General features: G+C 35.0%; 4 protein-coding genes across 5 annotated transcripts; 1 reads left to right on the forward strand and 3 right to left on the reverse strand.

Annotated features, from left to right (window-relative positions):
* Positions 1–7,405: 7,405 nt before the first annotated feature.
* On the reverse strand, positions 7,406–7,946 carry LOC104711094 (histone H4). The gene has a single exon (XM_010427768.3). It carries the CDS (start codon positions 7,844–7,846, stop codon positions 7,535–7,537), a length of 312 nt encoding a protein of 103 aa, XP_010426070.1. The 5' UTR covers positions 7,847–7,946; the 3' UTR covers positions 7,406–7,534.
* A 365-nt stretch (positions 7,947–8,311) lies between these two features.
* Positions 8,312–12,754, reverse strand: LOC104711095 (putative LRR receptor-like serine/threonine-protein kinase MEE39). 2 transcript variants are annotated; one of them, XM_019230356.2, is made up of 12 exons: positions 12,503–12,754; positions 11,570–12,107; positions 10,971–11,449; positions 10,690–10,837; positions 10,522–10,593; positions 10,361–10,432; positions 10,190–10,267; positions 9,943–10,097; positions 9,636–9,841; positions 9,381–9,507; positions 8,939–9,013; positions 8,312–8,840 (listed from the first exon to the last, which is right to left on the reverse strand). In XM_019230356.2, exons 1-12 carry the CDS (start codon positions 12,585–12,587, stop codon positions 8,830–8,832), a joined length of 2,046 nt encoding a protein of 681 aa, XP_019085901.1. In that variant the 5' UTR covers positions 12,588–12,754; the 3' UTR covers positions 8,312–8,829. The 2 variants fall into 2 exon arrangements, with proteins under 2 accessions (XP_019085901.1, XP_010426071.1); XM_010427769.2 differs by having other exon boundaries at positions 8,939–9,197.
* Positions 12,755–14,817: 2,063 nt separating this feature from the next.
* Positions 14,818–24,553, forward strand: LOC104715328 (putative receptor-like protein kinase At3g46340). The gene is made up of 14 exons (XM_087464887.1): positions 14,818–15,163; positions 16,485–16,703; positions 20,908–21,220; positions 21,320–21,795; positions 21,889–22,033; positions 22,163–22,234; positions 22,324–22,395; positions 22,513–22,590; positions 22,686–22,852; positions 22,933–23,183; positions 23,280–23,406; positions 23,500–23,565; positions 23,687–23,876; positions 23,967–24,553. Exons 1-14 carry the CDS (start codon positions 15,085–15,087, stop codon positions 24,373–24,375), a joined length of 2,664 nt encoding a protein of 887 aa, XP_087321013.1. The 5' UTR covers positions 14,818–15,084; the 3' UTR covers positions 24,376–24,553.
* LOC147938400 (uncharacterized) lies at positions 19,745–20,897 on the reverse strand. Its single transcript, XM_087464888.1, has 3 exons — positions 20,795–20,897; positions 20,327–20,576; positions 19,745–20,036 (listed from the first exon to the last, which is right to left on the reverse strand). The coding sequence occupies exons 1-3, from the start codon at positions 20,843–20,845 to the stop codon at positions 19,999–20,001; spliced, it is 339 nt and encodes a 112-aa protein (XP_087321014.1). The 5' UTR covers positions 20,846–20,897; the 3' UTR covers positions 19,745–19,998.
* Positions 24,554–24,960: the final 407 nt, after the last annotated feature.

Below are 24,960 nucleotides of genomic sequence, written 5' to 3' on the forward strand. Positions count from 1 at the left end.
TAATTTATTTTGGACAAATTTCTGCTCATGTAAAGAATGAGCAAGATATTATGATAAATATCCATAACTACTAATCCACATGATTGATATTTAATGTTCTAAATAAATCAATGTTGTTAATTTTTATTTTGTTTATTAACCTCTTATGAGTGTATATGTTTCTGGACCAACACAAAATATGAAGCAAGGAGCTCATGGTGCCTATGGATTTAATTGTGTGGATGTTGTATGATGATTCTTTGGTCTGTCTACATTGGTATCCACAAAAAAAATATCCACATGATCACATCCATAGCCACCATTCAACTGCTATTCTTCAGCTTAATGTCTAGATATGCTTTGTAAATTCATGGAGACCTATCCATAGTTTTTCTATCCACTAAACTTTGTTTTTTAAAGTGAATAGTTTTGGTTTTAGGTTCAAGGGTTTATGTTCTAGGATTTAAAATTTAGAATTAAAGGGTTTTGTACTTATTTGATCTATGTTGTGTTATGGATAATATGCTATGGATAAAGATCTAACCGAATTTATGTATGTATATTTTGTATGAATAAACACAAGTAACTATCTATTAACAATACTGCAATTGATTATCCACTTATAATTGAACAAATGTTCAACGACCGATGGATACTGTATAATCTAAAAATTCATAAAAAATATAGCAATATGTATCTTAAAATGTAGAAAATATATAATCATAATATCTTTTATATAAATAAATAGAAAATTTGTTTTATTATAACAAATAAATATATTTTACTTTGTTAAAGTGTTAACAACAAAAAAAGAAGAGAAAAAGAGAGAAAAGAAGGAGAGAAAGAGGAGAGGGGCAAAATCGTCCATAATGTGTGGACACATAAGCAAAAAACTTGGAAAAGTATAGGGAGAGTGGAAAGTGGGTGTGGGTGACACAACTCACACCCAAAGTGGGTGTGGGTGTCATTTTCCCTTATTTAATTACGGCAAGTCAATAAAATAAATGGTGGTAAGTCGTTATTTATGAGGGTATCTCGATACTATTAATGTAAGTTATTTCCTTGAAACAAATTGTTTCCTACATTTTAACGATATTTGCCGTAAGAAATCGATCATTTTTTTTATTTAACTAGATATTCACCCGCGGTACACCGCGGAGCTATTTTTTAATTAAAAAATGTAATTTGTTATATATATATATAACTAATGTTTAATTTATATATTTTTTTAAATGTACAACTTTACAAATATAGATATATAATATAGAAATTAGAAAGTATTTTGTTAGTAGTATATAATTTCTAGGTGTACTAAAAGTAGGAATGTTATATCGACCACTATTACTTAACTATGTATGTTTTGTTCATATATTTATAGAAAAATAGATGTTATATTCATAAAATATAAACAAACCAATAAACTAATTGACCCGTAGTTCAACCGGTCCGACTAATTGACCCAGCAACCCGAAAGACTTCTGGTCACCTTCCGGTCCGGTTTTAAAAACATTGTCGTTTATTGATTAGGCCGATTGTCTAGGAAATGTCTGTATGAAGAAAATATTATTTTGTAAAATTGGAAACTTAATATTAATTAAATTAATTATAAACTTAATACTTAATGTTAAAGAGAGTAGTTCCAATTCTTTTGGAAAATTTATTAGGACATGAAATCTTGTTTCCAAAAATCAAAATTATTAATTAATTAAAAATAAATTAATAATTAATGCTAATGGCATGCTTGTAAATAGGTTGCAACTCCAGGATTTATTTGCTAAATGTCTCCAAAAATGTATATATAGATTACTAAGAGGTTCTAGGCCTAGGTCCAGACATCTCTTCAGGCCAGGGACCAGAGCATTTTATATGGTCCCCTCCCAAGCGCCGTCCCTCGAACCTCGAACCGGCGACCTCTAGACTTTGCTAGAGAGTCTTTACCAGTTGAGTATCGATGCTTGGTAAACCATTTTCTTATTTACAGTAGCCCAGTGTTGATAATATTGCAGTATTGTCAATTTAACATGCTTAGACTGATGTATTTGTAATTATAGCGTTGATACAAAGTAACAATCTAATAGGAGATAACATTTCCTAATGTCCGCAAGTCCCAAAAGAACAGAAATATATGACATACAAAGCTATCTAGAACATTGAATATCTAAAGAAGTCGTGTCCCTATCCTAAGGAAACTAGGATTTGGACTTTAGATTTTGTAAGCGATTATGTTGGATATGGGTTTCATCCAATCTTATCAGGCCTCCATTCGGCCCATATAAAAAACAGTCAACGAAGCTTGTGGAAGAGTTGACTAGCCGAATAAAGTCACACTGGCCGAAAAATATGCTCTAGCGGCCCATTAAGCCATCGGCTCCACTACAAATGACCGCCGCCAAGACGTTTAGAATGGGAAACGGTGCCACATCAATCCCAAGGCAAGGGACTGATATGTCCCATCATCTATAAATACAGGAAGGCCCCAAACCAGCAAGGACATGAATTTAACTGGAGTAGGAGTCAGGATATAATCCGATTCTAATTCTAAGTGATTAAGTTGGATTAGCGAATACGATTTTGTAATTAGCCGATCGACTTTAATTGACATTGCTATAATCTTGCCGATAGTCTTAATAAAAAGTCCTCTATTTTAACTTTTAGCCCTTATCAATACAATAAAAGTAGGATGTGTTTCTCTCCAATGTTGACACCTCAGCTTTTTAGTTGAAGGAAGAGCTGACACATCAGTTAAAATGTGTAACCAATCAGATTATAACATTAATACAGATCAGTACTAATTTTGCTTACATGTCATCATCATTCCATTGATCTCACCTTTCTCTACCGCGCATCACTAAAACGGATTCGTTTTAGGTTCTTCCTTTAATCCTAACTCTAGCCGCCATGGGAATCAAACTCGCCTATTCTCCGTCGAAGAAAATTTATCTGTTCACCTTCGGTCGTACGGTGCTGATGGAAACCTCTTCCTAGACAAAAAGGTGCCACACTGTGACCGATTGATAAAGCTCTTTGAAGCATCTTCGGAAACTTTGTGGACTTGTTGCTGTTGTTGGAACCTTTTTCCATTTGTTTGTAAAATTGCTAAACAGAGAATAGAACATAGCAGAATGGGAGGAGAGAAGGAAAAAAATGAATAAGGAAGAGAAATAAGCCAAAGGAGACAGATCAAAGGAAACATAGCACAAACGGTTCTTGTTTCACCATAAAGAGGACACAAAACTCCACCTTGGTTTGAACGTACAAACCAAACTTGATTCCCTTTTTGAGAATCTGAATAAGAGAAGCACTTAAGAACCTTTTAACACCTGTTCAAAAACCTGCAACTTCAATGTCTCTGCATAAATTACAAAATACAGACCAAATACTCAGAAAACTGATCCATACACAAGAAAATAATCACCAACACATGATATTTGTGTATCTTATGCAGATGCAAAGAGAGATTGTATAAATCCAAAGTCTCACTAACACATATTGTACCTCTATTTTTATTGATACTTTGATTTTTGACCACAGGATGGCGAAGAACACTGCAAATATCACACACAAACATATTCTCATCATTGTCATATGTAGAGATTGTACCTCAACAAAAAAAAAAACCAACATGAATCTCGCACATTTCAAACAAACCAGCCTAAGATTGTACCTCTGTTCAATCACAACCTAGCTACTTTCTTCCAAGAACTACATTACATTTGGTTACCTTATCTACATCTTGTAGAACAGGCGTAATCAAGTCGCCATTAACAGCAACAAACACAACAATGTTAATGTAACTATTGTAACTAAAACTCTTACCATCTTTGCAGCTTGCATTCACCACAAGATGTTGAGCCAGAGCCACCCCTGTAAACAAAAGCAATGATTTAAGCATTCGCTTCATACAATACAACATATAGAACAATGTGCGTCTATGATTCATTCAATTTAATCCCACCTTCTCGTATAGTGCATCAAGAGCATCAGTGTTCACAGGGTAACCAACACGGAAGATATGAACAGAGACTCTCAATCATATTCTTCAATATTAAAGATTAAATCAGGCAATAGAGAAGGCAAATTGGTGGTCGTGGTAGCTTTTCCCTCCGCCGCTGCAGCAAGAGGAGGAGGTGGTGGTGCCACGGAGGATTTGGACAGAGCAATTCCAGCCACCACAGCATAAGGCGTCGCTATGGTCTTCCTCGGATAATCTACGAAAGCCGTCACCGGAGTTATTTGAGCGATCATCGGAGCAGGAGTTGGTGATGACGACGGACAAAGATTGATCGGCTTGGAGAAGTTGGGAGAGAGAGAACAGAAGAAAGCGAAGAAGGAAGGAACAAAAAGCCAATCACAGCTTGACAAACACTCGATCCTTAGATTGATCGTTAGCTAAATTAAGCTACGATCACAACAACACTTTAGCTGATTTAATTAAAATTAATGTGTTTTAATCAATACAATCCTTAACAATTTCTTTTAGCACCACCGTTGGACATGACCTATTGGCCCTGTGTATGCTTAAAGTCTTATTGTTGCAGGTTTGTAAGTGGTACAAGATTGGTCTTCGTAATGGCTGTGTTTCATTTTCAATATTCTTCGATTGGGCTCTCTTATACTTTGGTCCATTAACGGTTTTGATTGACATCAAAACCTCTGTTTCGATTAAAGTATTCTTAATCGCAAAAAATATACATAGAAAACAAATAAATTTTTTCTTAATCGCAATTATGTATTTTTTCTTTACATTATTACATTACCTACACAATTTGTTTTAGCTCATCTACCCAATAGTATGTAGCACAATCACTAGAATGCATCGAAGTTGCTAAAATAGGTTTTTTAAAAACATATAACTCACAAGAAGTCACTTATTCAATAAAAAAATGTAAACAAAGTTAATGTTATGAAAACCTGCATGCTAATGATTCATTAACCAGATAACATTTATCATTTCATTTATAACTTATAAAATCTTAATATAGATAGCCAATTAAATTTAAATAATACAGTTAAACATTTCATGTCCAGTAAAAAAAATCCTTCTATGTTCCACATCACATTTATCATTAGTCAATAGTATTGATTTGTGATATTAACAAGTTATGATTAGTTAAGTTATTCATTTCTTTTGTTTATGTTTGTCAACGTTTTGGTATTCTAAATTTGAGAACAAACCATACAATTGCTTTTCGACCAAAAATAAAAAAAAAACCATACAATTGCTTAATTTACACTTCATTCTAAGAATGAGCTATGTTAATCTCTCAAGCTTGATAGAGGATAAACATCAGTTATTGGATTCTTGGAGCAGCATACAGAAACTTTACGTATTATCAAACAAAAATTATTATATGTCTATCTTATTGCATGCATTTAATACGAATATAGATGTGATTTCTTATACGGTGACGCCAATTATAAAATTAATTTTATCCGACTTAAAATGAAAACGCATAACAAATACTACGAAGTTACAAACCATTGCAATTTTTTCGGTATATTTCTATATTTTATCATTGTGTAAATCATAATTTTTATGATTAATATAATTTCAAAAAATTAAATATATTTAACATCAAATATATTAAAAACATCCCGCGGCATCGCGCGGGTCTAACCTAGTTGTTACATAATTCCTTATTCGACAATCTCTCAATCAACCGATTATTACATAAAAAGAGTCCTTTAGACAGAGAAAAAGGACAAGACAACAACCTAAGAATACGCTAAGAGCGATAACCCTCCCCACTTTCAAAGAATATCGACGAGATCATCATTATTTGTTACTTAAAAAGGATCATCATCGCTAACAAAAATCATCGTTACCTAAAAGTTTATTGTCACGGGTGACCAATAACCGGCAGCGAAAAAATCCCCAAACAGTTTGGCGGTAAAACGAGGGGGCTGAACCTTCGCCCTTCTATTTAGGAAATACCTATTCTGTGCATCAATTGTTATGTTAAGTAGAATAATAATGGAGCATCCTAAGTTTGCAACCGAACAATATTGATGTAAATATGCTAAAAGTTATGTCAAAGCCTAAAATGTATCTTCATCAATTTCGTATTCAAATTATTTGGTGTAACTTTTAGCCATTGATATCCCTTTGCGCGTTCTTTATCAATGGACATAAAATGTTCGACCTTTAAACGAATCAGGCTCTATGTCATTATTGGGCCTTATAGTGGCCCATTAATCGAGCTCGTTTTCAAAAATCGGAAAAATGCGTGCCGTTGTTAGTAAGTTAGATAATTTATCTTCACTCAGGTGGTGACTGGTTCTCCCGCTACCTCCCGCAAACGCTGCGTTTGCGGGTGGTAGCGGTTGCTAGCGATTGGAATCAATCACACAAATCGCTCCCAGTCGCTCCAAATCGCTTCCAATCGCTTCAAACCACTAAATTTCAAAAGCTGTCTCCCGCAAGCGTTTGCGGTTGCGGGCGATTGCGATTGAATTTTTTTTTTTTTTTTTTTTTTTTGTAAAAAAACTTAAAAGAAATCAATGATAATGATTTTTTTTTTGTTATATCTTCAATCTATCCATTTTACTCATTAAGGATGGGAAAAAATGAAATACGAATATGATTGCAGAGATTATAAAATAAACAATTAGAATTAAATAATATTCTAATTAACAATAACCCAAAAAACTTGATGTAAATTTAATGGCACATCGTACATAAGTTCAAAAAAAATCTAAATAAATATAATATTTTATCAGAAATTTAAGAAAATAAGATTATTTGTAAAAAATATTAAAACAAATCACCAGTGACTCATCTCAACTCTCACATGACTATTCCTACCGATGAAACTACTGAGCCAAGATCTAAGAGAAAAGAGAAAAGATCTACGATCTAAAGCATATGTTTTGTCATTTATCAAATTATTTGATTAAATTTTTAGTGAAAAGCCAAATGCATAAAGGAATAAGTATTTCAATATGAAATTTATTTGTTTTTTGAATAATTATTTTAGTACTTTTTTAATAAATTTTAATTATAAATCAAGTTTAATAAAAAAATGGGTGTTTTTAAAATTTATATATTATATATCACATGTATTATGTTTCAACCGCTATTGCACCCGCTGATCAACCAGTCGTAAACCTCCCGCAAACGCACCAATTTTAAACCGCTAAACCAGTCGTTCAAAACGCTTAATAACGCTTGAAACCGCAATCGCCCGCTTCCGCAATTTTCCGCAACCGCAACCGCAACCGCAGCGTTTGAACCAGTCAGGCCCTCAGTCTCTTTTGTAGAAGCTACTACATGCGTGCCGTCTGAACACAAATTGATTAACTAAAATCCTTTAATTGTTTAAGCAAACTTCATGTCGTTTCTCTTTAAACAATGGATTTCGAAGCGTTTCTCTCCAACTGGAAGAAGCGAGAGCTAAATCTAAAAAAATTCTCAAGTCCACTGAAAGAGAGGTAACAAACGCAAACGCATATATTTATCCCAAACAACATTACAAAGCAAAACGCAAACGCAATTTCCAAATGATATCAGCTAAATCGTTCCTAGAAAAAAACACAAAACAAAACGCTAAAATCCTTAACCACCGAATCCGTAAAGAGTCCTTCCTTGTCTCTTGAGAGCATAAACCACATCCATAGCAGTCACCGTCTTCCTCCTGGCGTGCTCAGTGTAAGTAACCGCATCACGGATAACGTTCTCCAAAAAGATCTTGAGAACGCCGCGAGTCTCCTCGTAGATCAGACCACTGATACGCTTGACGCCACCTCGACGAGCCAATCTCCGAATCGCCGGTTTAGTGATTCCTTGGATGTTGTCTCTCAGAACCTTCCTGTGACGCTTGGCTCCTCCTTTGCCCAAACCTTTGCCTCCCTTTCCACGACCCGACATTTTTCTCGAGAAGTTTTGGGTTTGATTTTACAGTGTTTGAGATTGTGAGATGAGATTGTGATATTGAGTGAGAGGGAGATGTGGTTTTATATACAAGACAGATCTAATTAATCTGAGCCGTTCGATGTCTTTTTAGATCTGACGGTTATAAATATCGATCCGCGTGAAAGGTGAGACTACATATGAGCCGTTGATTTATTTTTATCGACGGTTAATATTATCGATCCGCGTGATGCTTGTAAGTGAAAATTTATGAGTTTTCAATTAAGCGCCACGGATTGAGGAAAATAGCGCCTACATTTTTTCACGGCAATTTCTTAAAACTCTATTAACGAACAAATCATAATATGAAACTTTTTCCCTTATATAACATTTCACGTATATATTTTACGAACGGGTAATATTCATATATATATATATATATATATATATATATATATATATATATTTTTTTTACATTGGAACTTTGGAAGAAACAAATAAAAATAAAAAAAATTATAACAGAGTTATACATTGATAGGTTTCGACCGTTTGGTTTATGTCACATTAGAGAAGAATTCGTATATGCTATCTTGCTATAGGCTTCACCTTCACGTTGTCGGTATCAAACGTTACAGTCACATTCAGGTCAACCGAGCTTTGACTAGACTCCATGTTTTGGTTCCTATTTATCCTCGCGTTTTCAGAAGCAAGACACTCTTTGAGATTGATGATAACTTGAGACATGGTTGGTCGTTTGGATGAAGAAGGATTTGCGCATGACATTGCTACTTCAAGAGCTTTCCAGACAGAGCGGGTATCATAATTCCCGTTAAGTTTCGGATCCACGATCTGGCTAGTATCTCCTTTAGTGATCACAAATGAAACCCATTCTGCTATGTTAGGGTTTTCACGAGTTTGATCAATCACTCTTTGGTTTGTGATAATCTCTAGTAGTAAGATCCCGAAGCTATAAACATCACTCTTCTCAGACAACTCACTTGTTAAGTAATATCTGTAAAAGCAAGAAAATGAAGTGTGATTCATATATAATATTCTTTAACCACTTGAAACTGTATGTAAACCATGGTGTAGGATGACGGATATACTTACTCGGGATCAAGGTACCCCAAAGTACCAGCAACAACTGTTGAAACTTGAGACTGATCGCCTCCAACTTGAAACGATCTAGAAAGTCCAAAATCCGCAATTTTGGCCTTAAACTCTTCGTCCAGTAGTATATTTGTACTTTTGACATCTCTATGCACCATTGCTGGTTTGCATCCAGTATGCAAGTATTCTAATCCTAATGCAGCTTCTATAGCTATTTGCAGTCTAGTACCCCAATTTAAAACAGAGCCACCATGTTTTCCTTCATCAAATGATTTTTATTTATATCGTAAAGCTACACTAAGCATTATGCGAAATCACATATTTTTTAAAATGAAATATAATCTTAAAAAAAAATGGAATACTAATTCAACCGTTTTTTAATTGATATAATCTTCATTTTGGTGATCTATAAAAGATTCTTATGAGTTATATCTGTGTTCACCTGATAAATGCTGATGTAAGTCTCCATTAGACATGTATTCATAGATGAGAGCAAAATGATCTTGCTCATCACAGTATCCAACAAGGCTTACCAAATTTATGTGGTGAACCCGTAGAAGAAGTTCAACCTGGCGGCAATGTAAAGCAAACATACACACATACAAACATTGGTTTAACATATAACATTTAAAGATACATTTTTTTTTTTTTTTTTTTGCATTCCACCTATATGCGGAACAATTTAAACATTTCATACCTCTGCCTTAAATTCTTTGTAGCCTTGTGCTGATGTTTGGGAAAGTAGTTTGACAGCTACTTGCTCTGAGCCATTTAGATCACCATGATAGACAATGCCAAACCCTCCTTCACCAAGAGGTCTTTGTAAGTTATTAGTCATTTCCATAACCTCAGAATAAGTGAACCTTTTCTTTTTTGTTTTGATCCACGGTTCAGACTTATTTCCTGCAGGCAAAGCAAATTCAAGTATATATATAAGCTAATATATATATATATATATATATATATTTGTTTCTTGATTTAAAGAGGTTACAAACATTCCATACTTGATGACATTTTCTTTTTGAACACAAAAAGGAGGATCATTACAACAACGATGGTAGCAACGGAAACAACCGGTGCAACAATCGTCACTGGAAATTTCTTCTTTGGCTTATCTATGCATGTATTGGATAGACAAAGATATTTGTTTCCAAGGACACTAAAAAGGAGAAGTTAGAATTCATAAGATAAATTGAATCAATGTTTAAAGCTCAGATAATGATCGAGTATAAAACCATGTGATAATCTTACTATAACTTTAGTCCTTTCCTTTCTCTATCTCGAAGAGCTTGAGGAATTGAACCACTAAGATTGTTCCTGCTCAAGTTTCTGTCAAAGTAGAAGAAGAAATTTTTATATGTACGTACACAAAAATGATTCGTGTGAAAGCAATTAGTAGATAAATTTTAGAAACTTTATTACATGACCAACAATGATTTTATAGAGGCTAGAAACTCCGGTACCATTCCACTCAAAGTGTTATTTGACAAATCCCTGAGACGAGAAAAAATGAACCATTATTTGCTTTGTGTGATGGTATATATTCATAAATATATTAAACATCAGATAATGATCATACTTACAAACTTTCTAGATGAGTCAGATTCTGAAAGTCAGATACTATGGTGCCACTCAAGCCACTCGCAGATAAATTTCTGATTATTGTAAACCATACTAAAAGTTTAGATTATATAGAAACAAGATCTTTGAATAAGTGTAAAACATGTGTGAGAGACAAAATTATATCTTACAAAGAAATTATTCCTGGTGGTGAAGATATGTCATCTGTGATGCTACAATTCAATCCATCCCACATGAATTGCTTCGGGGCACATGGATCTCCTTGCCAAGTGATTCTACTCAGTCGATAAGTAGATTTGATGTTCTTGATAGCAACCACTAGCATAATATAATTTCATTAAAGCGCGAAAAATATTTAATAAATTAGATTACATGGAAATGTTTAGTTAAATGATCATTTCCTTATACAAGCTAGCAAAGAAAAAAAAAAAAAACTATCTATTTTTGATACCTTCACTTTCAGTTGTTTGAGATTGCGGAAGCTGGAGAACTGAGTAAACTTCAAAAGCATTAAGTAGAGGTGGAAGTGTCGATCTTTGGGTTTTTATTAACTGCATGCGGCAGATACCTCCTTTGCATTGCCTAGGATTTGTTGTAAGCCTGGTCGTTATTTCAAGACTTTTAGGACTAATAACTCCGGTGTTAATTGTTTCTCCATTCAATACAAAGTCGAATTCTCTAGTATCATTGGCCTTTAGGACTTGGATCTCGGAGAAGTGCATGTACAAGTAAATTTGATCATCAGGATTCTCCAAACTCCAAATCATCATTAGAGGAGCATCAAGATTTGTAGGTGCGGCGGCCTGCTTAAGTGCAGCTTGCGGTGGATCATAGTGGTTTTTATTGGATACATTTGCAGTTGTTGAAATTAGTGTCCATTCGGGTTGAAAATATGGAATCCATGAACGATCATAAACATCTTTCGGGTACCTATTACAACTCACAATCTTTCTCTTAGCATGGTTGTCAAAAAGTAAAATGAGTATCCTTTTCATTTACATATAGTAATTTAAGATATAGACTAGTTATGATTTAAAGTTGAATACATACCGAAGAAGAACTGAGGCATTGGTAAGATACATGCGAAAGTAATGTTTCAGGGAACCAGATCTAGCGATGTAAGTATCACTCGCCAAAGGTCGTAGTTCCAAAGCTGATATCATTGGTGTAGTTGCCCCTGTCTTAACAAGACAAATTTGCAAAGAGTTTGATTTTGGGATGTGAATGATCTCCTTCACTGTACCAGCTGGCACTATTTGCAAATCTATTGTTGTCCACTTATTAGGACCGATATGCAAATCGAATTCAGGGCTAACATTAAGCCCGTCAAAATTTCCATAGAAAAACGTTGCTCTTATAAGATAGTTCTTCCCTTCTTCCACCCTTAGATCATAGCAGTTTCGTATTCCATCGGGAAAGTATCGTAGGGTTGCGTATTGTTTTAAATTTTCCGGTTCAAGATTTGTCGGGATTCTACCGGTCTTTCCACTTTGGATGAAATTCTCGTCCGATGAGAACTGTATTCCGGTTTCGGATTCTATATAAGGGGGCTCATTTAAAGGTAAACCACAATCTAAACTGATAAACCCTGTTAAGAAATGAAACATATGAATGATGAAAAAAAGAAGGTGTTGAGTATATGCATGGGTATATAGCCACATAGGGAAAAGGGTACTAGCTATGTTAGTTGTGCTCAGTACGTCACACCTCTATTGCCATCTCATAAATCCATATGTTCGACTATCCGTCTCCTCTGAGGGACTTATATGACAAAAATAAAATAAAATCGTCCCACACTTCATGTGTTGTGTTAGTAGAAAAAAAAATACTAACTAACAAAAATAGGGAAAACTAAAGATGAAAATTGGTTAAAAATACCACACTTAAATCAGATTATATTTGTGGCCTCAAAATTTGTATTAATAGGTGACGGAAAAGTGTTTATTATGCCTTATGGTCGGACGGGGCAGGATACTTGCATACCTTCTTGACTTTGTGCTTCAGCAAGATGAAGGATGAGAAAAACACCAAACCAATACGCCACTAGAAGCAAACGAAGCCTCTTCATGATTCCGATCACACTACACGCAAAAAATTAAGATCAACGCACACTTATGTACTCACGTTTCACTTGTATACTATATGTAAGGGTACACGAATTAAGCTTCTGTTATATGGACACTAAGTTAAACCAAGCTAAAGTCAACCATATGAGAAATTGAGTGACGATCGAATGAATTCTTGATTCAAGAAAAACCAAGTGAAGGAGTGAGCAATGATGTCTTCTAGTTATAACATCACTTTCGCAAGATTAATATATTTTGAATCAAAGCACGCGGAAAGTTTTCATACATGTCGTACGTGCGTATACGACCAGGTCCTATCATAACCTTGAGTAGAGAATTTTCATTGGTGCAATTAAATTTATTTCTTAATTCTTGACTATACAAAATGTAACTTGCTCAGATAGACTTTTTACCAAAGACCTTGTCAATCTTTGAAAAAAATTTTGGGCTTTAATATTCACCACCATTACGCATGAAGAAACGTTAAGAGCGAGTTGATTTTAATTAGGGTTGTCAAGACTTGGATATATACCATATTTAAAAATATCAAGAGCATTATGATTAGATTAGATTAGATGCAAAAAAATAACTTATATAATCTATATGTCGATCAAACAGTCTACTCATCCCATCTATCTTAACATTTTTTAAGTACATTTTTGTGCAGTCCTCTCTTATCTTTGTATCCAAACAAGTTTCAACTAAATTTTCTACAATCCTTACAACCAAACACAATCATTTCCTTATTTAATAATATTAATTTCCTAAAATCTATCTACCTAATTTAAAGTAATATGTTATATTAAAATACAATTCTCCTTTCACTTTTATTTAATCTCATATTTAATTATTTGAATTTTATTTAATACATAAAGTTAATAAAATTTTAGTTTTTTTTTTCAGAATATGTTGTGATATGAATTATTATAAACTGATATATATTTTAAAAATTGTTTTAGGATTTTTGTAACCAAACAAGTATTTCCAGATATATATTATTTTACATTTGAGTTATTTAAATATATAATGAATATTTACAATTAAAAGTTAAAATAACACGCAATGAAATTATGTTGTGTGAATGATTTGGATCAATATGAATATAAATTTAATTATCATTAATTTGGTGTTACACAGATAATTTATCATTTTATTATTTTGCTAACATTATCAATATTATAATATTAGATATATTTAACTGAGTAATTTATGAAAATGTAGAGAACAAATTATTTTGCTGTAAACTGTGGGTTAAATCCTATAATTAACAGTCAAATACAATTATATAATCTTACACTAAACAAAACTAACACATAAATATAACTTAAATTTTGATCTATTTGTTATAAATATTTGACTGTTAATTTCTTCAGAATGCACAAGGTTATTGATTTATAAAACAAACAAAACATAAAAGAAATGGACCATGTACCACGGGGTACATCCTAGTTAGAAAACATTTATTATAGAGGCAGAATTGGCAAGTGTTCTTTACGACTGCCAACTGGCCATGTATCTAATATCATACAATACTTGGATTGTAGTTGTGTACTTGTGTACAGAGAATTCATTAGAGAAAACATAAAGATGTTGGCTTATTTCAGTCTCTGCATTTAAATTTTCGTTCGGGCCAAGGGAACATGTCATAGCCGAAACGGCATTTTTGTGTTTCAACCTTTTTCTTAGTATTTTTTATTAACAAGGGAATTGAGATATTGTTCATATATATATATATATATATATATATATATTTCTCTTTTGTTTTCTCTTACATGGATACCATTTGCAGTACAATATACTTTGAAGTATCTAAGAGTAGAAGGAGAGTAAATGAACGAAATACATGAATTCAACAATTTAAGCTCAAAATCAAGAGGGTTGGAAATAAATAGAAGTGACCAAACCATAGAGATAGAAACGATACTCGATCAACTTTTAAATGTATCGTATACATGCATATTATTACTATATAGTCCAGTCTGAAAACAGACATTAACAGATAGACTAGTTATGGTTATACTTATAAGTTGAATATGTACCGAAGAAGAAGGTGGAATCAAAGTGTTCGTTGACATGCAAAAGCTGGTTTCCTTTAGACAAATATAAACGAGGCTGAACAATCAAAGTCAATGACCACTTGAAAGCCATCCATTAATTAAGTAGATTTATATAATTAATTATGACAATTTGAATCTTTTCTGACCAAGAAACTAGTAACAACTAACAAAAACTATTCCCACTACAAAACGTATTATAGTACTGTGTATATTTAGATTGAGATTGTCCAATTACTAAATTTCATTTCGCCAGTTAAATTTTTGGGTTTGAACGATGACATGTATTTACGTTTTCAGAGGATTGACTTGGTACTTGGTATATATGGTCTTTTGCTTGAAATGTCTAGAGTAGTTTTGTTCCCCTCTTCGCTTATAAACTTGATTTATAGTTCATAACTTGGAGGCCGTGACTTTCAGAATTTTCATTGGAAAGTTAGAGAATATGGAGAGTTCATATAGGCTTTTGTTGGTTTTCCTTGTAACTTTCGCTACAATTCACTTTGTTCAAGCTCAGGACGAAGGTATGTCAACATTTTTATGTTATTGGTAGCATTCTTTTCTAGTAGATTAAACTTGTCTCTTGTGGCATTCCTATATATGATCATCTTAATAGAAAAAAAAAAGAGAAGGAATTTTGAGTTCTATGGATTTAGGATAGTTTGAACACGTTTCTAGTATCATATAGACGATGGATAAACCACCCTTTGAAAGTAATCAATGTATCTTGACCCAAGATTATTCTGTTTTTTTTTCTTTTTTTCTTTTGCAAGTAAAGAAATTACGTTTTCAAATTACCAAGAACTAGCTAGGTGTGTTGTCCCGCGGGCCTAATACCTTAAAAATTAGAGAAGTTTGATATTGTGGTTTATCTATTAGCATAACTTTGTCGACACTTTTTGCAAATCCTTTTTAGATACATATTTACTATTACGTTTCGACAATTTTGTCCGTTCGATCTACCTGCATATTGTTAACACATGTCAAGTCTATCAATAAGATTTTCACAAGTGCAAGAAAAAATTATATAATAAATTACAAATTCTAAAACTAAAAAGATTATAATTACTAAATTAGAATAGTATAGAAAACAAAAATAATATAGTAGATTACTAATTCCAATTAGAAAATAATTATAATTACTATTTTTAAAAAAATCTATTTAAGGACAATAATACAAAAAAATGTTCTTAAAGTATATAATTTTACCATGCAAATTATTATGTTCTAATTTAGTAATTAAGATTATCGCAACAAGTATCAATCAATCTTTCAGATTTTAAGACATGTACCTTGAAAATTTGATTTCTTGATAAAGTTTTGAGATTGGAATATTACAAGTGATTTAAGGCCGCGACTTAGAGAATTTTAAGATTGCATGTTTTGTTTGTAGTTTTACCGTATGATTTTGATTTATAGTTTTATCTCATTAAAACTCTTATTTAAAACTGATAACATTAAACTTTGATATAACTACCACTCAGCTTTTTTTCTTAGTTAGATTCTTTGATATATTTGGGATTGTGTAAAATTGTGAGACATTTTCAAAAATACTCATTATTTTATGTCATTTTTCAAAAATATCCCCTCATGTTATTCATTTTCAAAAATACTATTTTTAATATACAAAATAACTAAATTTTAAACCCTAATCCTAAATATTAAACTCTACCCCATCAAAACTATACTCTAAATATAAAATAGAGAACCTAACCTAATTTTTCTTTTTAAATTAATTTAATATATTGTAATTATGTAAAAGATATCAAAAGGTAATTTCTAACAATTTTTTTAAAATTTTCCATAATTCTTTCTTTTCATGAATGTGGTTTTGTATTGAAACAGGATTTATCAGTTTGGATTGCGGGTTATCCCGGAGTGAACAGTCTCCTTATACTGAGTCTGCAACTGGATTACAGTACTCATCAGATTCAAGTTATATCCAAACTGGAAAAATTGCTAGGATTCAGAGAGATCTTGAGGGACCTCACTTAAAGCCTCAAACAACGGTTAGATACTTTCCAGACGGAATACGCAACTGTTACAATATTACGGTGAAGCAAGGTGAAGAAACAGAGATTCCAAAGTTTTCTGTGTGTCCCTTATGACTTGATTTACAAAAACATATATACTCGAGAGAGCAGATCCATACGAATCATATCTATACATACAAGGAAAGCTATATTAACTTTGCTGATCTTACGGGATTGACATATTGACCAAACAGCTTCACGGCCAAGTCACCTATAACCATGACGAAACCAACTGCAATTAGAGTAAACCGATAGCTAACCTGAAACCAATCTCCAACACTCCCCCTCAAGTTGGAGCATACAAGTTTCGTATGCCTAACTTGATCCGAAACGATGCGAAGCTGTCTCGACCAAGGGGTTTTGTAAAAATATCCGCAAGCTGAAATTCAGTGCCAACGTGACGAAGAACAAGATTACGACGAACAAGCTCATCACGAACAAAATGGCAGTCAATCTCTATATGTTTAGTGCGTTCATGGAATACGGGATTTGTTGCGATGTGTATGGCCGGTTTACTGTCACAACACACCACCATTGGCTGATCATGTCGAACTCCCAGAGTAAGCAACAACTGTTTGAGCCATAAAAGTTCTGATGTAAGAAATGACATTGCCCGATACTCCGCTTCTGCAGAGGACTTGCTCACGGTTTCTTGCTTTCGAGTTTTCCATGAAATTGGTGAATCACCAAGCTGAACTATATAACCAGTAACAGACCTTCGAGATATGGGACAAGTCGCATAGTCAGAGTCACACCACCCAGTGATCTGAAAATCACCTGTTCGACGCAGCAAAATACCTTGGCCGGGATCAGACTTTAAATAACGAACGATTCGAAGCGCAGCCTCCCAATGATCTTCACGTGGCTGTTGCATAAACCTGGCCAGCATATGAACAGAGAATGCGAGGTCTGGCCGTGTTACTGCCAAGTAGATCAAACGCCCAATCAACCGTCGATACTGTTGGGGCTGAGGAAGAAGAGGTGATTCAGACAACATGAGCTCATGAGTTTGTTCTAGTGGAAAAGTCGCTGGTTTTGCTCCCATCATACCAGTTTCAGAGATGATATCTAACGCATATTTGCGCTGACATATGTATATGCCTGCCGAGTTCCTTGCAACCTCTATCCCCAAAAAATATTTTAGAGGTCCCAAATCCTTCATGTGAAAACATGATGCCAAATAATCTTTAAAATCTTGGTTTGCCTTTGGTGAACTCCCCGAAATTATCAGATCATCAACATAAATCAGTATATTGATCCGAACAGCTCCCCTGGTCAAAGTGAACAAAGAATAGTCGGACAAGGATTGTTTAAATCCATAATTCTTCAATGATGTTGTCAACTTCTCAAACCAGCATCGTGGAGCCTGTTTTAAACCATACAAGGCTTTGCGTAGACGACATACCTTGTTGGGATGAGAAGCAGCAAAGCCAGGAGGTAGCTTCATGTAGACTTCTTCGCGAAGATCTCCATGTAAAAATGCATTGTGGACATCCATCTGATGGATTTCCCAGTTTCGTTTTGATGCAACGTCGAGAAACATTCGCACCGTTCCCATCTTAGCCACAGGGGCAAAGGTTTCACCATAGTCTTCACCCTCTTTTTGTTTGTTGCCAAGTGCAACAAGTCGTGCCTTATACCTCTCAACGGATCCATCAGAGTGATATTTAACTTTGTAGACCCATTGACAGCCGATTGCTCGTTTTCCTGGAGGTAAATCTTCTATCGTCCATGTACCATTTTCCTCTTGAGCATCAATTTCGGTTGTCATTGCGTTATTCCAACGGTCATCAGCAACAGCCTCTTTATACGATCTTGGTTCAACGGCTTTTGCAACCGCAGCCATATACGCAACATGAGATTTAGAAAAACGCTTTTTAGAATCCTGTTTCAAAATTGGGTACCGTACCTTGGTGGAGAAAGAATTCGGTGATTCACAAGCAGCAGAATTAACAACATAATCTTTTAAGTGGACAGGAGCTTCTCTCTTTCGCTTACTTTGACGGGGAGGAGGTTGTGCTATCGGACCACCAACCGTCGCTTTCGAACGTTTATTCCGACGAGAACTTGGCCGGTTAACTGGAGCTGCAACTGTAGAGGTTGAAGCTGTCAAATCGGAATCTAGTCTTAATTCCGGTGGCGAGGCTGATCCAGAGGGAGTGAGCACCGGCGAGGTTTCTGCTTCCGTCGTAGCCGCAGGAGAGGCATTGGAAGATGAAGACGTGGTCTCAAATTCACGTGGACCTTGACTTTCTTCATTTGGGCCTGAATATTGTAACGGGCCTTGAGGGACATTAAGATGTTCTTCTTGTAATGGGCCACTAGAAATTGAAGCCCACAACTTTGGTGTATCTTCTTCATCAACGTGAGAGACCTCCATTGTCGAGCTTGGAGAAAATGGAAATTCAGATTCGGAGAAGACCACATCTCGTGAGACAAAAAATTCTTGTGATTCTAAATCAAACAATCTCCAACCTTTTTGACCATTTGGATAACCAACGAACAAACACCGTCGACTTCGTGACTCGAATTTGTCGCCGTGACGTTTTTGATTGTGAGCATAACACAAGCTCCCAAAAACTTTTAAATGTCCATACTGAGGAGGCTTCTTATGAAGACGTTCATACGGAGTTTTGTTGTTCAAAATAGAGCTGGGAGTTCGATTAATCAAGTAAGCCGCTGTTAAAACACATTCGCCCCAAAACTTTAAAGGCAGTTGCGCTTGAAACCGTAAAGCCCTCGCAATATTGAGAATGTGTCTGTGTTTTCTTTCAACCCTGCCATTCTGCTCAGGCGTAGAAACACACGAACGTTCATGAAGAATACCGTGTTCTTGGAAAAACTTTGTTAAACACATGAACTCTGAACCGTTATCACTGCGTATTGTTTGAACTTGCACCCCAAATTGACGCTCTGTTAAAGCTAAGAAATTTTTTAAATGACCAGAAGCCTCACGTTTTTCAGCCAACAAATATAACCAAACTCCTCTAGAATAATCATCCACTATTGTCAGAAAATATTTGGCCCCAGAATGAGAAGTTGTGCGGTAAGGTCCCCATAAATCACAGTGGATTAACTCAAAAATACGAGATGTCTTATTCATACTCAATGGAAATGAAGTTCGAGTTTGCTTTGCGCGGAGACATATATCACATGCTTGATTTAAACTTGAAGAAGAAACAGAAACAGAAATTGCAGGAAGTAAACCGACTACTCTCGCAGAAGGATGACCCATCCTTTTATGCCACAGCTCATACGCCTTCTCCTCTTTCGTAGTGACTGATGCTGCGATCTCCATACTACGAAAGTAAAAAGTTCCTCCTGCTCTAATACCCGTCCCAATCACAGTCTTCAAAGTGCGGTCCTGAACCACAAGAAAGTGATCAGTCATTTGCAAAACACAACGGTTTTCATCCAGCAATTGTCCAATGGAAATCAAATCAGATTGAAACTCCTCAACATAGAAGACTGAATTCATAACCAAATCTGAACTAAGTCTAACTGTCCCTTCTTTCACAGAAACCCTTTCTCTACCATCAGCCAAAATAATTAAAACCGGAGGCATATCTCTTACATTTGTAAGAATATCAAACTTTCCTGTCAAATGATGAGAGGCGCCTGTATCCATAATCCAAGAGGGAACGTTGGACTTACCGGTTAACTTTTCGGTGGGCTCGTCCTTGCCAGCATTGAGGACCCTTTTGATGGTACGCCATTGATCCTCAGTTAAAGTGAGACCCTCACGATCACGATCAGTCACCACATGGTTGGCGTGTTCTGTTACGTCAAGGTTCGGAACACAAACACGGTTAGCATATGCTGCAGACACGGTTAGATTCGTCGGGTTCGTGGCAGGAGTGCCATTCGGGTTCGTGGGAAAATTCCCATTCAGGTTCGTCTGAGTCTGTCCGTCCGTCATTGTCGTGAAAAAAAACGATAAGAAAAACCTTTAATTTCACAAAAATGATTCAAGCTCTGATACCATGAAGAAACAGAGATTCCAAAGTTTTCTGTGTGTCCCTTATGACTTGATTTACAAAAACATATATACTCGAGAGAGCAGATCCATACGAATCATATCTATACATACAAGGAAAGCTATATTAACTTTGCTGATCTTACGGGATTGACATATTGACCAAACAGCTTCACGGCCAAGTCACCTATAACCATGACGAAACCAACTGCAATTAGAGTAAACCGATAGCTAACCTGAAACCAATCTCCAACACAAGGAACCAAGTATATGATCAGAGTAAGAGCAATATATGGGAATTACGACGGTCTTAATACTTATCCTAGATTTGACTTGTACATAGGCCCTAATTTCTGGATAACACTAGACACTAAAGAGTATGTCCGGAAGGAGATCGTTCACATCCCAAGATCAAACATGTTGGACCTGTGCCTTGTCAAGACGGACACGTCCACGCCATTTATATCGGCCATCGAAATGAGACCGCTACCAAATAACAGTTATATCACCACATCCGGTTCGTTGAAATTGTTTTCGCGGTATTATTTTAGCAATTTAGAGGACATACTACGGTGAGTTTGCTTTGACTAAGATAATATAAGTCTTTGATATCTTTTTATCATTGTTCATTTTATGTTTGCTTAAAGATTTAAAATTGTGGCAAAGAATAGGTACTCCGAGGATGTCTATGACAGAATGTGGAATTATTACAATCAAACAGACTGGAAGCAGATATCCACAAGTCTTACGGTGAACACTTCAGATAGTTTCCGTCTTCCTCAAAATGCTATCAAAACCGCTGCAACATCTGCGAATGCCAGCGAGCCATTGATAGATATCGAGTTTCCGGAATCTGCTAATGATAAAGTTTACATTTACCTCCACTTTGCTGAGGTCGAAGCCTTAAAAGCCAATGAGACTAGAGAGTTCGACATTTCTTTAAACGGAGAATCCATAAAAGAATCGTACAAGCCTTTATATCTTCAGTCCGAAACGTTAAGCAACCCGTCGCCCGTTATCTGTACAGGCCAAAAATGCATCGTAAAGCTGACGAAATCGGGGAAGTCTACACACCCACCTCTGCTTAACGCCATTGAAGGTTTTGCGGTTGCCGATTTTCTACAGTCTGAAACTGATGAAAATGATGGTACGTACGTAAAAACGCTATAGTGAATGTTTTTGTATATTACAAATTACAATATGCTAAACCTAATTAATGTATCATAAAAATTGTTGGCAGTGATTGCTATCAAAAACATCAAAGCTGTTTATGGAGTGAGTAGAATCTCATGGCAAGGTGATCCATGTGTTCCTAGGCAGTTTATGTGGGACGGTCTAAACTGTAGTAACACGGATGCATCTACACCACCAAGAATCACTTCCTTGTGAGTTTTTTTTTTTTTTTTTTTTTTTTAATAAATTATAAGACATCAGCTTTTATTTTTTTTACAACATACTTTTTCTAAATTCATACTTCACTTGTTTTAATTTTGTATCTCTGACTTTTAAAATAGAAACTTGTCTTCAAATGGGTTGACGGGAACTATAGACGCTGGAATTCAAAATCTAACCCATCTAGAAAAGTTGTAAGTATGAATATGTTTTGCCTCCAAGCTAAGGCAAAAATCTCTTACTTAACAATGTCAATGAATTTTTGTTATTTTCAAAATTTTAGGGACTTGTCAAATAATAGTTTGACTGGATTAATTCCCGAATTTCTAGCTAACATGAAATCCTTGATGATCATGTAAGTTTCTTCACATTTTTTGGCCGCGATAATCCTTCAATTTTTTTTTTTTTTTAAGGAATTTTTTTGGCCGCGGTAATTCATGTATGAGCATTTCAACTTTTTTTTTTCCTATAGAAATTTGAGCAAGAACCAGCTGAATGATTCAATTCCACAAGCTCTCCGCGATAGAGAAAAGGAAGGACTGAAGTTATCGTAAGAAAAGAACTCTACCCACCTACACAGTTCATTCAAAATTCCCTTGCCTTATGCATTCAGAAAACCTATACAATCTTTATCCCTTCTTGTAGTGTTGATGGACATGCTATATCATGTCTACCTGGTTCATGTGTCTCAAAGAAGAAATTTCCGGTGTTGATTGTTGCACTAGTTGCTTCAGTGGTGGTTGTGGTCATAGTAATGGTACTGGTTTTCATTTTTGTGTTCAGAAAGAAAAAGACATCAGATCATGTGGAAGGTACCAAAACATATAAACTCATGTTTGAATCAACAAACTTTAATATGTATCAGGCTTTTATTAACCTTTGCACTCTACAGCAATACCCCGGTCAGCAGTTACTACACGGGCGAATTTCACGTCCACGAATACATCTGAGACATCCATCGAGACGAAAAAGAGAAGGTTCAGTTATGCAGAGGTAATGCAAATGACAAACAACTTGGAAAGAGCTCTAGGTGAAGGAGGGTTTGGTGTTGTTTATCATAGTTATCTGAACGGTTCTCAGCAAGTAGCTGTTAAAGTACTTTCTGAATCATCATCACAAGGCTATAAACACTTCAAAGCAGAGGTATGGAATGATTAAATCTTCTGAAAAATCATAAAACAAAGAAATGTTATATATTTTTTTTAGAAACTAACATGTTAGATTCTAATTACTATGCAGGTTGAACTTCTTCTGAGGGTTCACCACATAAATTTGGTAAACCTTGTTGGGTATTGCGATGAACGAGATCACTTGGCTCTCATCTATGAATACATGCCCAGTGGAGACTTAAAAGAACATTTATCAGGTGGAACATATCATAACATCAACATATCAATTTCTTAATCATATATATGAAAAAGATCCATATGATGACTGATTTAAAGGATTTAAAATATAGGAAAACGAGGTGGCTCTGTTTTGAATTGGACCACTCGATTACGAATAGCTGCCGATGCTGCACTAGGTTCGTAAAATCTTTGACTCATGCGAGTAACTTGTTTTTCTCATTACAAAACACATTTGCTGATACAATTAGCCATATATGATTCAAATACGTAACAAATGTATGTTTAAAATATTTATAGGATTGGAATACTTACATATTGGATGCCAACCATCAATGGTGCACAGAGATGTCAAAAGTACAAACATATTGCTGGGCGAGCAGTTCTCAGCCAAAATTGCAGATTTTGGCCTTTCAAGATCTTTTCAACTTGGAGATGAATCCCATGTTTCGACGGTTGTTGCTGGTACTCCTGGATATCTTGACCCTGAGTAAGTATTATTAGTCCAACTTCCGATCATGAGATTTGTTGTCACATTCATCTTCAATGTATCTAATATCCATGTTTTTTGCCATGCTAGATATTACAGAACAGGTCGGTTGGCAGAAATGAGTGATGTCTATAGTTTTGGGATTGTATTATTGGAGATAATCACAAATCAACGTGTCATTGATCAAAGCCGTGAAAAGCCCCACATAACAGAATGGACTGCGTTTATGCTCAATAGAGGAGATATAACCAGAATCATGGATCCTAAACTTCACGGTGATTACAACTCTCGTTCTGTTTGGAGAGCTGTTGAATTGGCTATGTTGTGTGCAAACCCTTCTTCAGAGAAACGACCAACCATGTCCCAAGTTGTTATCGAACTAAAAGAGTGTCTTTCTTCTGAAAACTCGATGAAAGGTAAGAATCAAGACACAGAATCTCATGGTTCATTCGAAATGAGCATGAGCTTTGACACAAAAGCTGTGCCTAGTGCAAGGTAGTATTTGCAAAGAAGCCTTGTTTGTGTCAGTGATGTACTTGTGCTTTTGGTATGGTTTTTTTTTTTGTCAAAGAAGTGCTTCAATTTGTGATTAAGAAAATGAGAGGACGACAAATATAGAATTTTTTGGATCTCATGTAATGAATTTATTGTTCGCAATTTGCATAATACCTTCCACATGTGTAGCCGTGTATAGGCTACTTCTTTATAACAAAAAGGAAAGCTTTGGCTTAAACAAAAACCAAAACCAAAACCATTAAACCAATAAAACCAAAACATATCTAACCATAACTACGTATCAGTTTATACCAACGAACCAGTAGCTTTGAATCTCTAGTTTAATGTCCTGATCATAAGCGTTTCTGTGCTAATAAGTTATTTGAAGTAAACAAAACAAGTTGGATAAAAAAAAAAAAAATTAGCAAACGTAATTATTCATATGTTAATTGAATTTCCTTTGTAGAACAATTAAGCCATTATTTCACAATCTCAGAGGTGTGACCTGTTTTACACGTTACCATGAGGCTTGACTTTTTTTTTTTTTTCCCTTTTTTCTAATAAAAGCTGAGACATGACTTGGTACGCT

Source organism: Camelina sativa, chromosome 9, assembly GCF_030686135.1.
Source record: "Camelina sativa cultivar CO46 ecotype springtype chromosome 9, ASM3068613v1".
In the NCBI taxonomy this organism is placed as follows: Eukaryota; Viridiplantae; Streptophyta; class Magnoliopsida; order Brassicales; family Brassicaceae; genus Camelina; species Camelina sativa.

Excerpts from the sequence above, each read along its gene's own strand:
- LOC147938400 (XM_087464888.1), bottom strand. The coding sequence starts at position 20,845 with ATGGTTATAGGTGACTTGGCCGTGAAGCTGTTTGGTCAATATGTCAAT. Across the intron at positions 20,577-20,794 it reads TTGGTCAATATGTCAATCCC|ACTCAGACGAACCTGAATGG; the intron begins GTAAGATCAGCA and ends ACGGACGGACAG. Across the intron at positions 20,037-20,326 it reads GCCCACCGAAAAGTTAACCG|GACCGCACTTTGAAGACTGT; the intron begins GTAAGTCCAACG and ends CTTGTGGTTCAG.
- LOC104711094 (XM_010427768.3), bottom strand. The coding sequence starts at position 7,846 with ATGTCGGGTCGTGGAAAGGGAGGCAAAGGTTTGGGCAAAGGAGGAGCC.
- LOC104715328 (XM_087464887.1), top strand. The coding sequence starts at position 15,085 with ATGGAGAGTTCATATAGGCTTTTGTTGGTTTTCCTTGTAACTTTCGCT. Across the intron at positions 15,164-16,484 it reads TGTTCAAGCTCAGGACGAAG|GATTTATCAGTTTGGATTGC; the intron begins GTATGTCAACAT and ends GTATTGAAACAG. Across the intron at positions 23,407-23,499 it reads CTTAAAAGAACATTTATCAG|GAAAACGAGGTGGCTCTGTT; the intron begins GTGGAACATATC and ends TTTAAAATATAG.
- LOC104711095 (XM_010427769.2), bottom strand. The coding sequence starts at position 12,587 with ATGAAGAGGCTTCGTTTGCTTCTAGTGGCGTATTGGTTTGGTGTTTTT. Across the intron at positions 12,108-12,502 it reads TGAAGCACAAAGTCAAGAAG|GGTTTATCAGTTTAGATTGT; the intron begins GTATGCAAGTAT and ends ATTTCTTAACAG. Across the intron at positions 10,838-10,970 it reads TCAAACAACTGAAAGTGAAG|TGGTTGCTATCAAGAACATC; the intron begins GTATCAAAAATA and ends ATATTATGCTAG.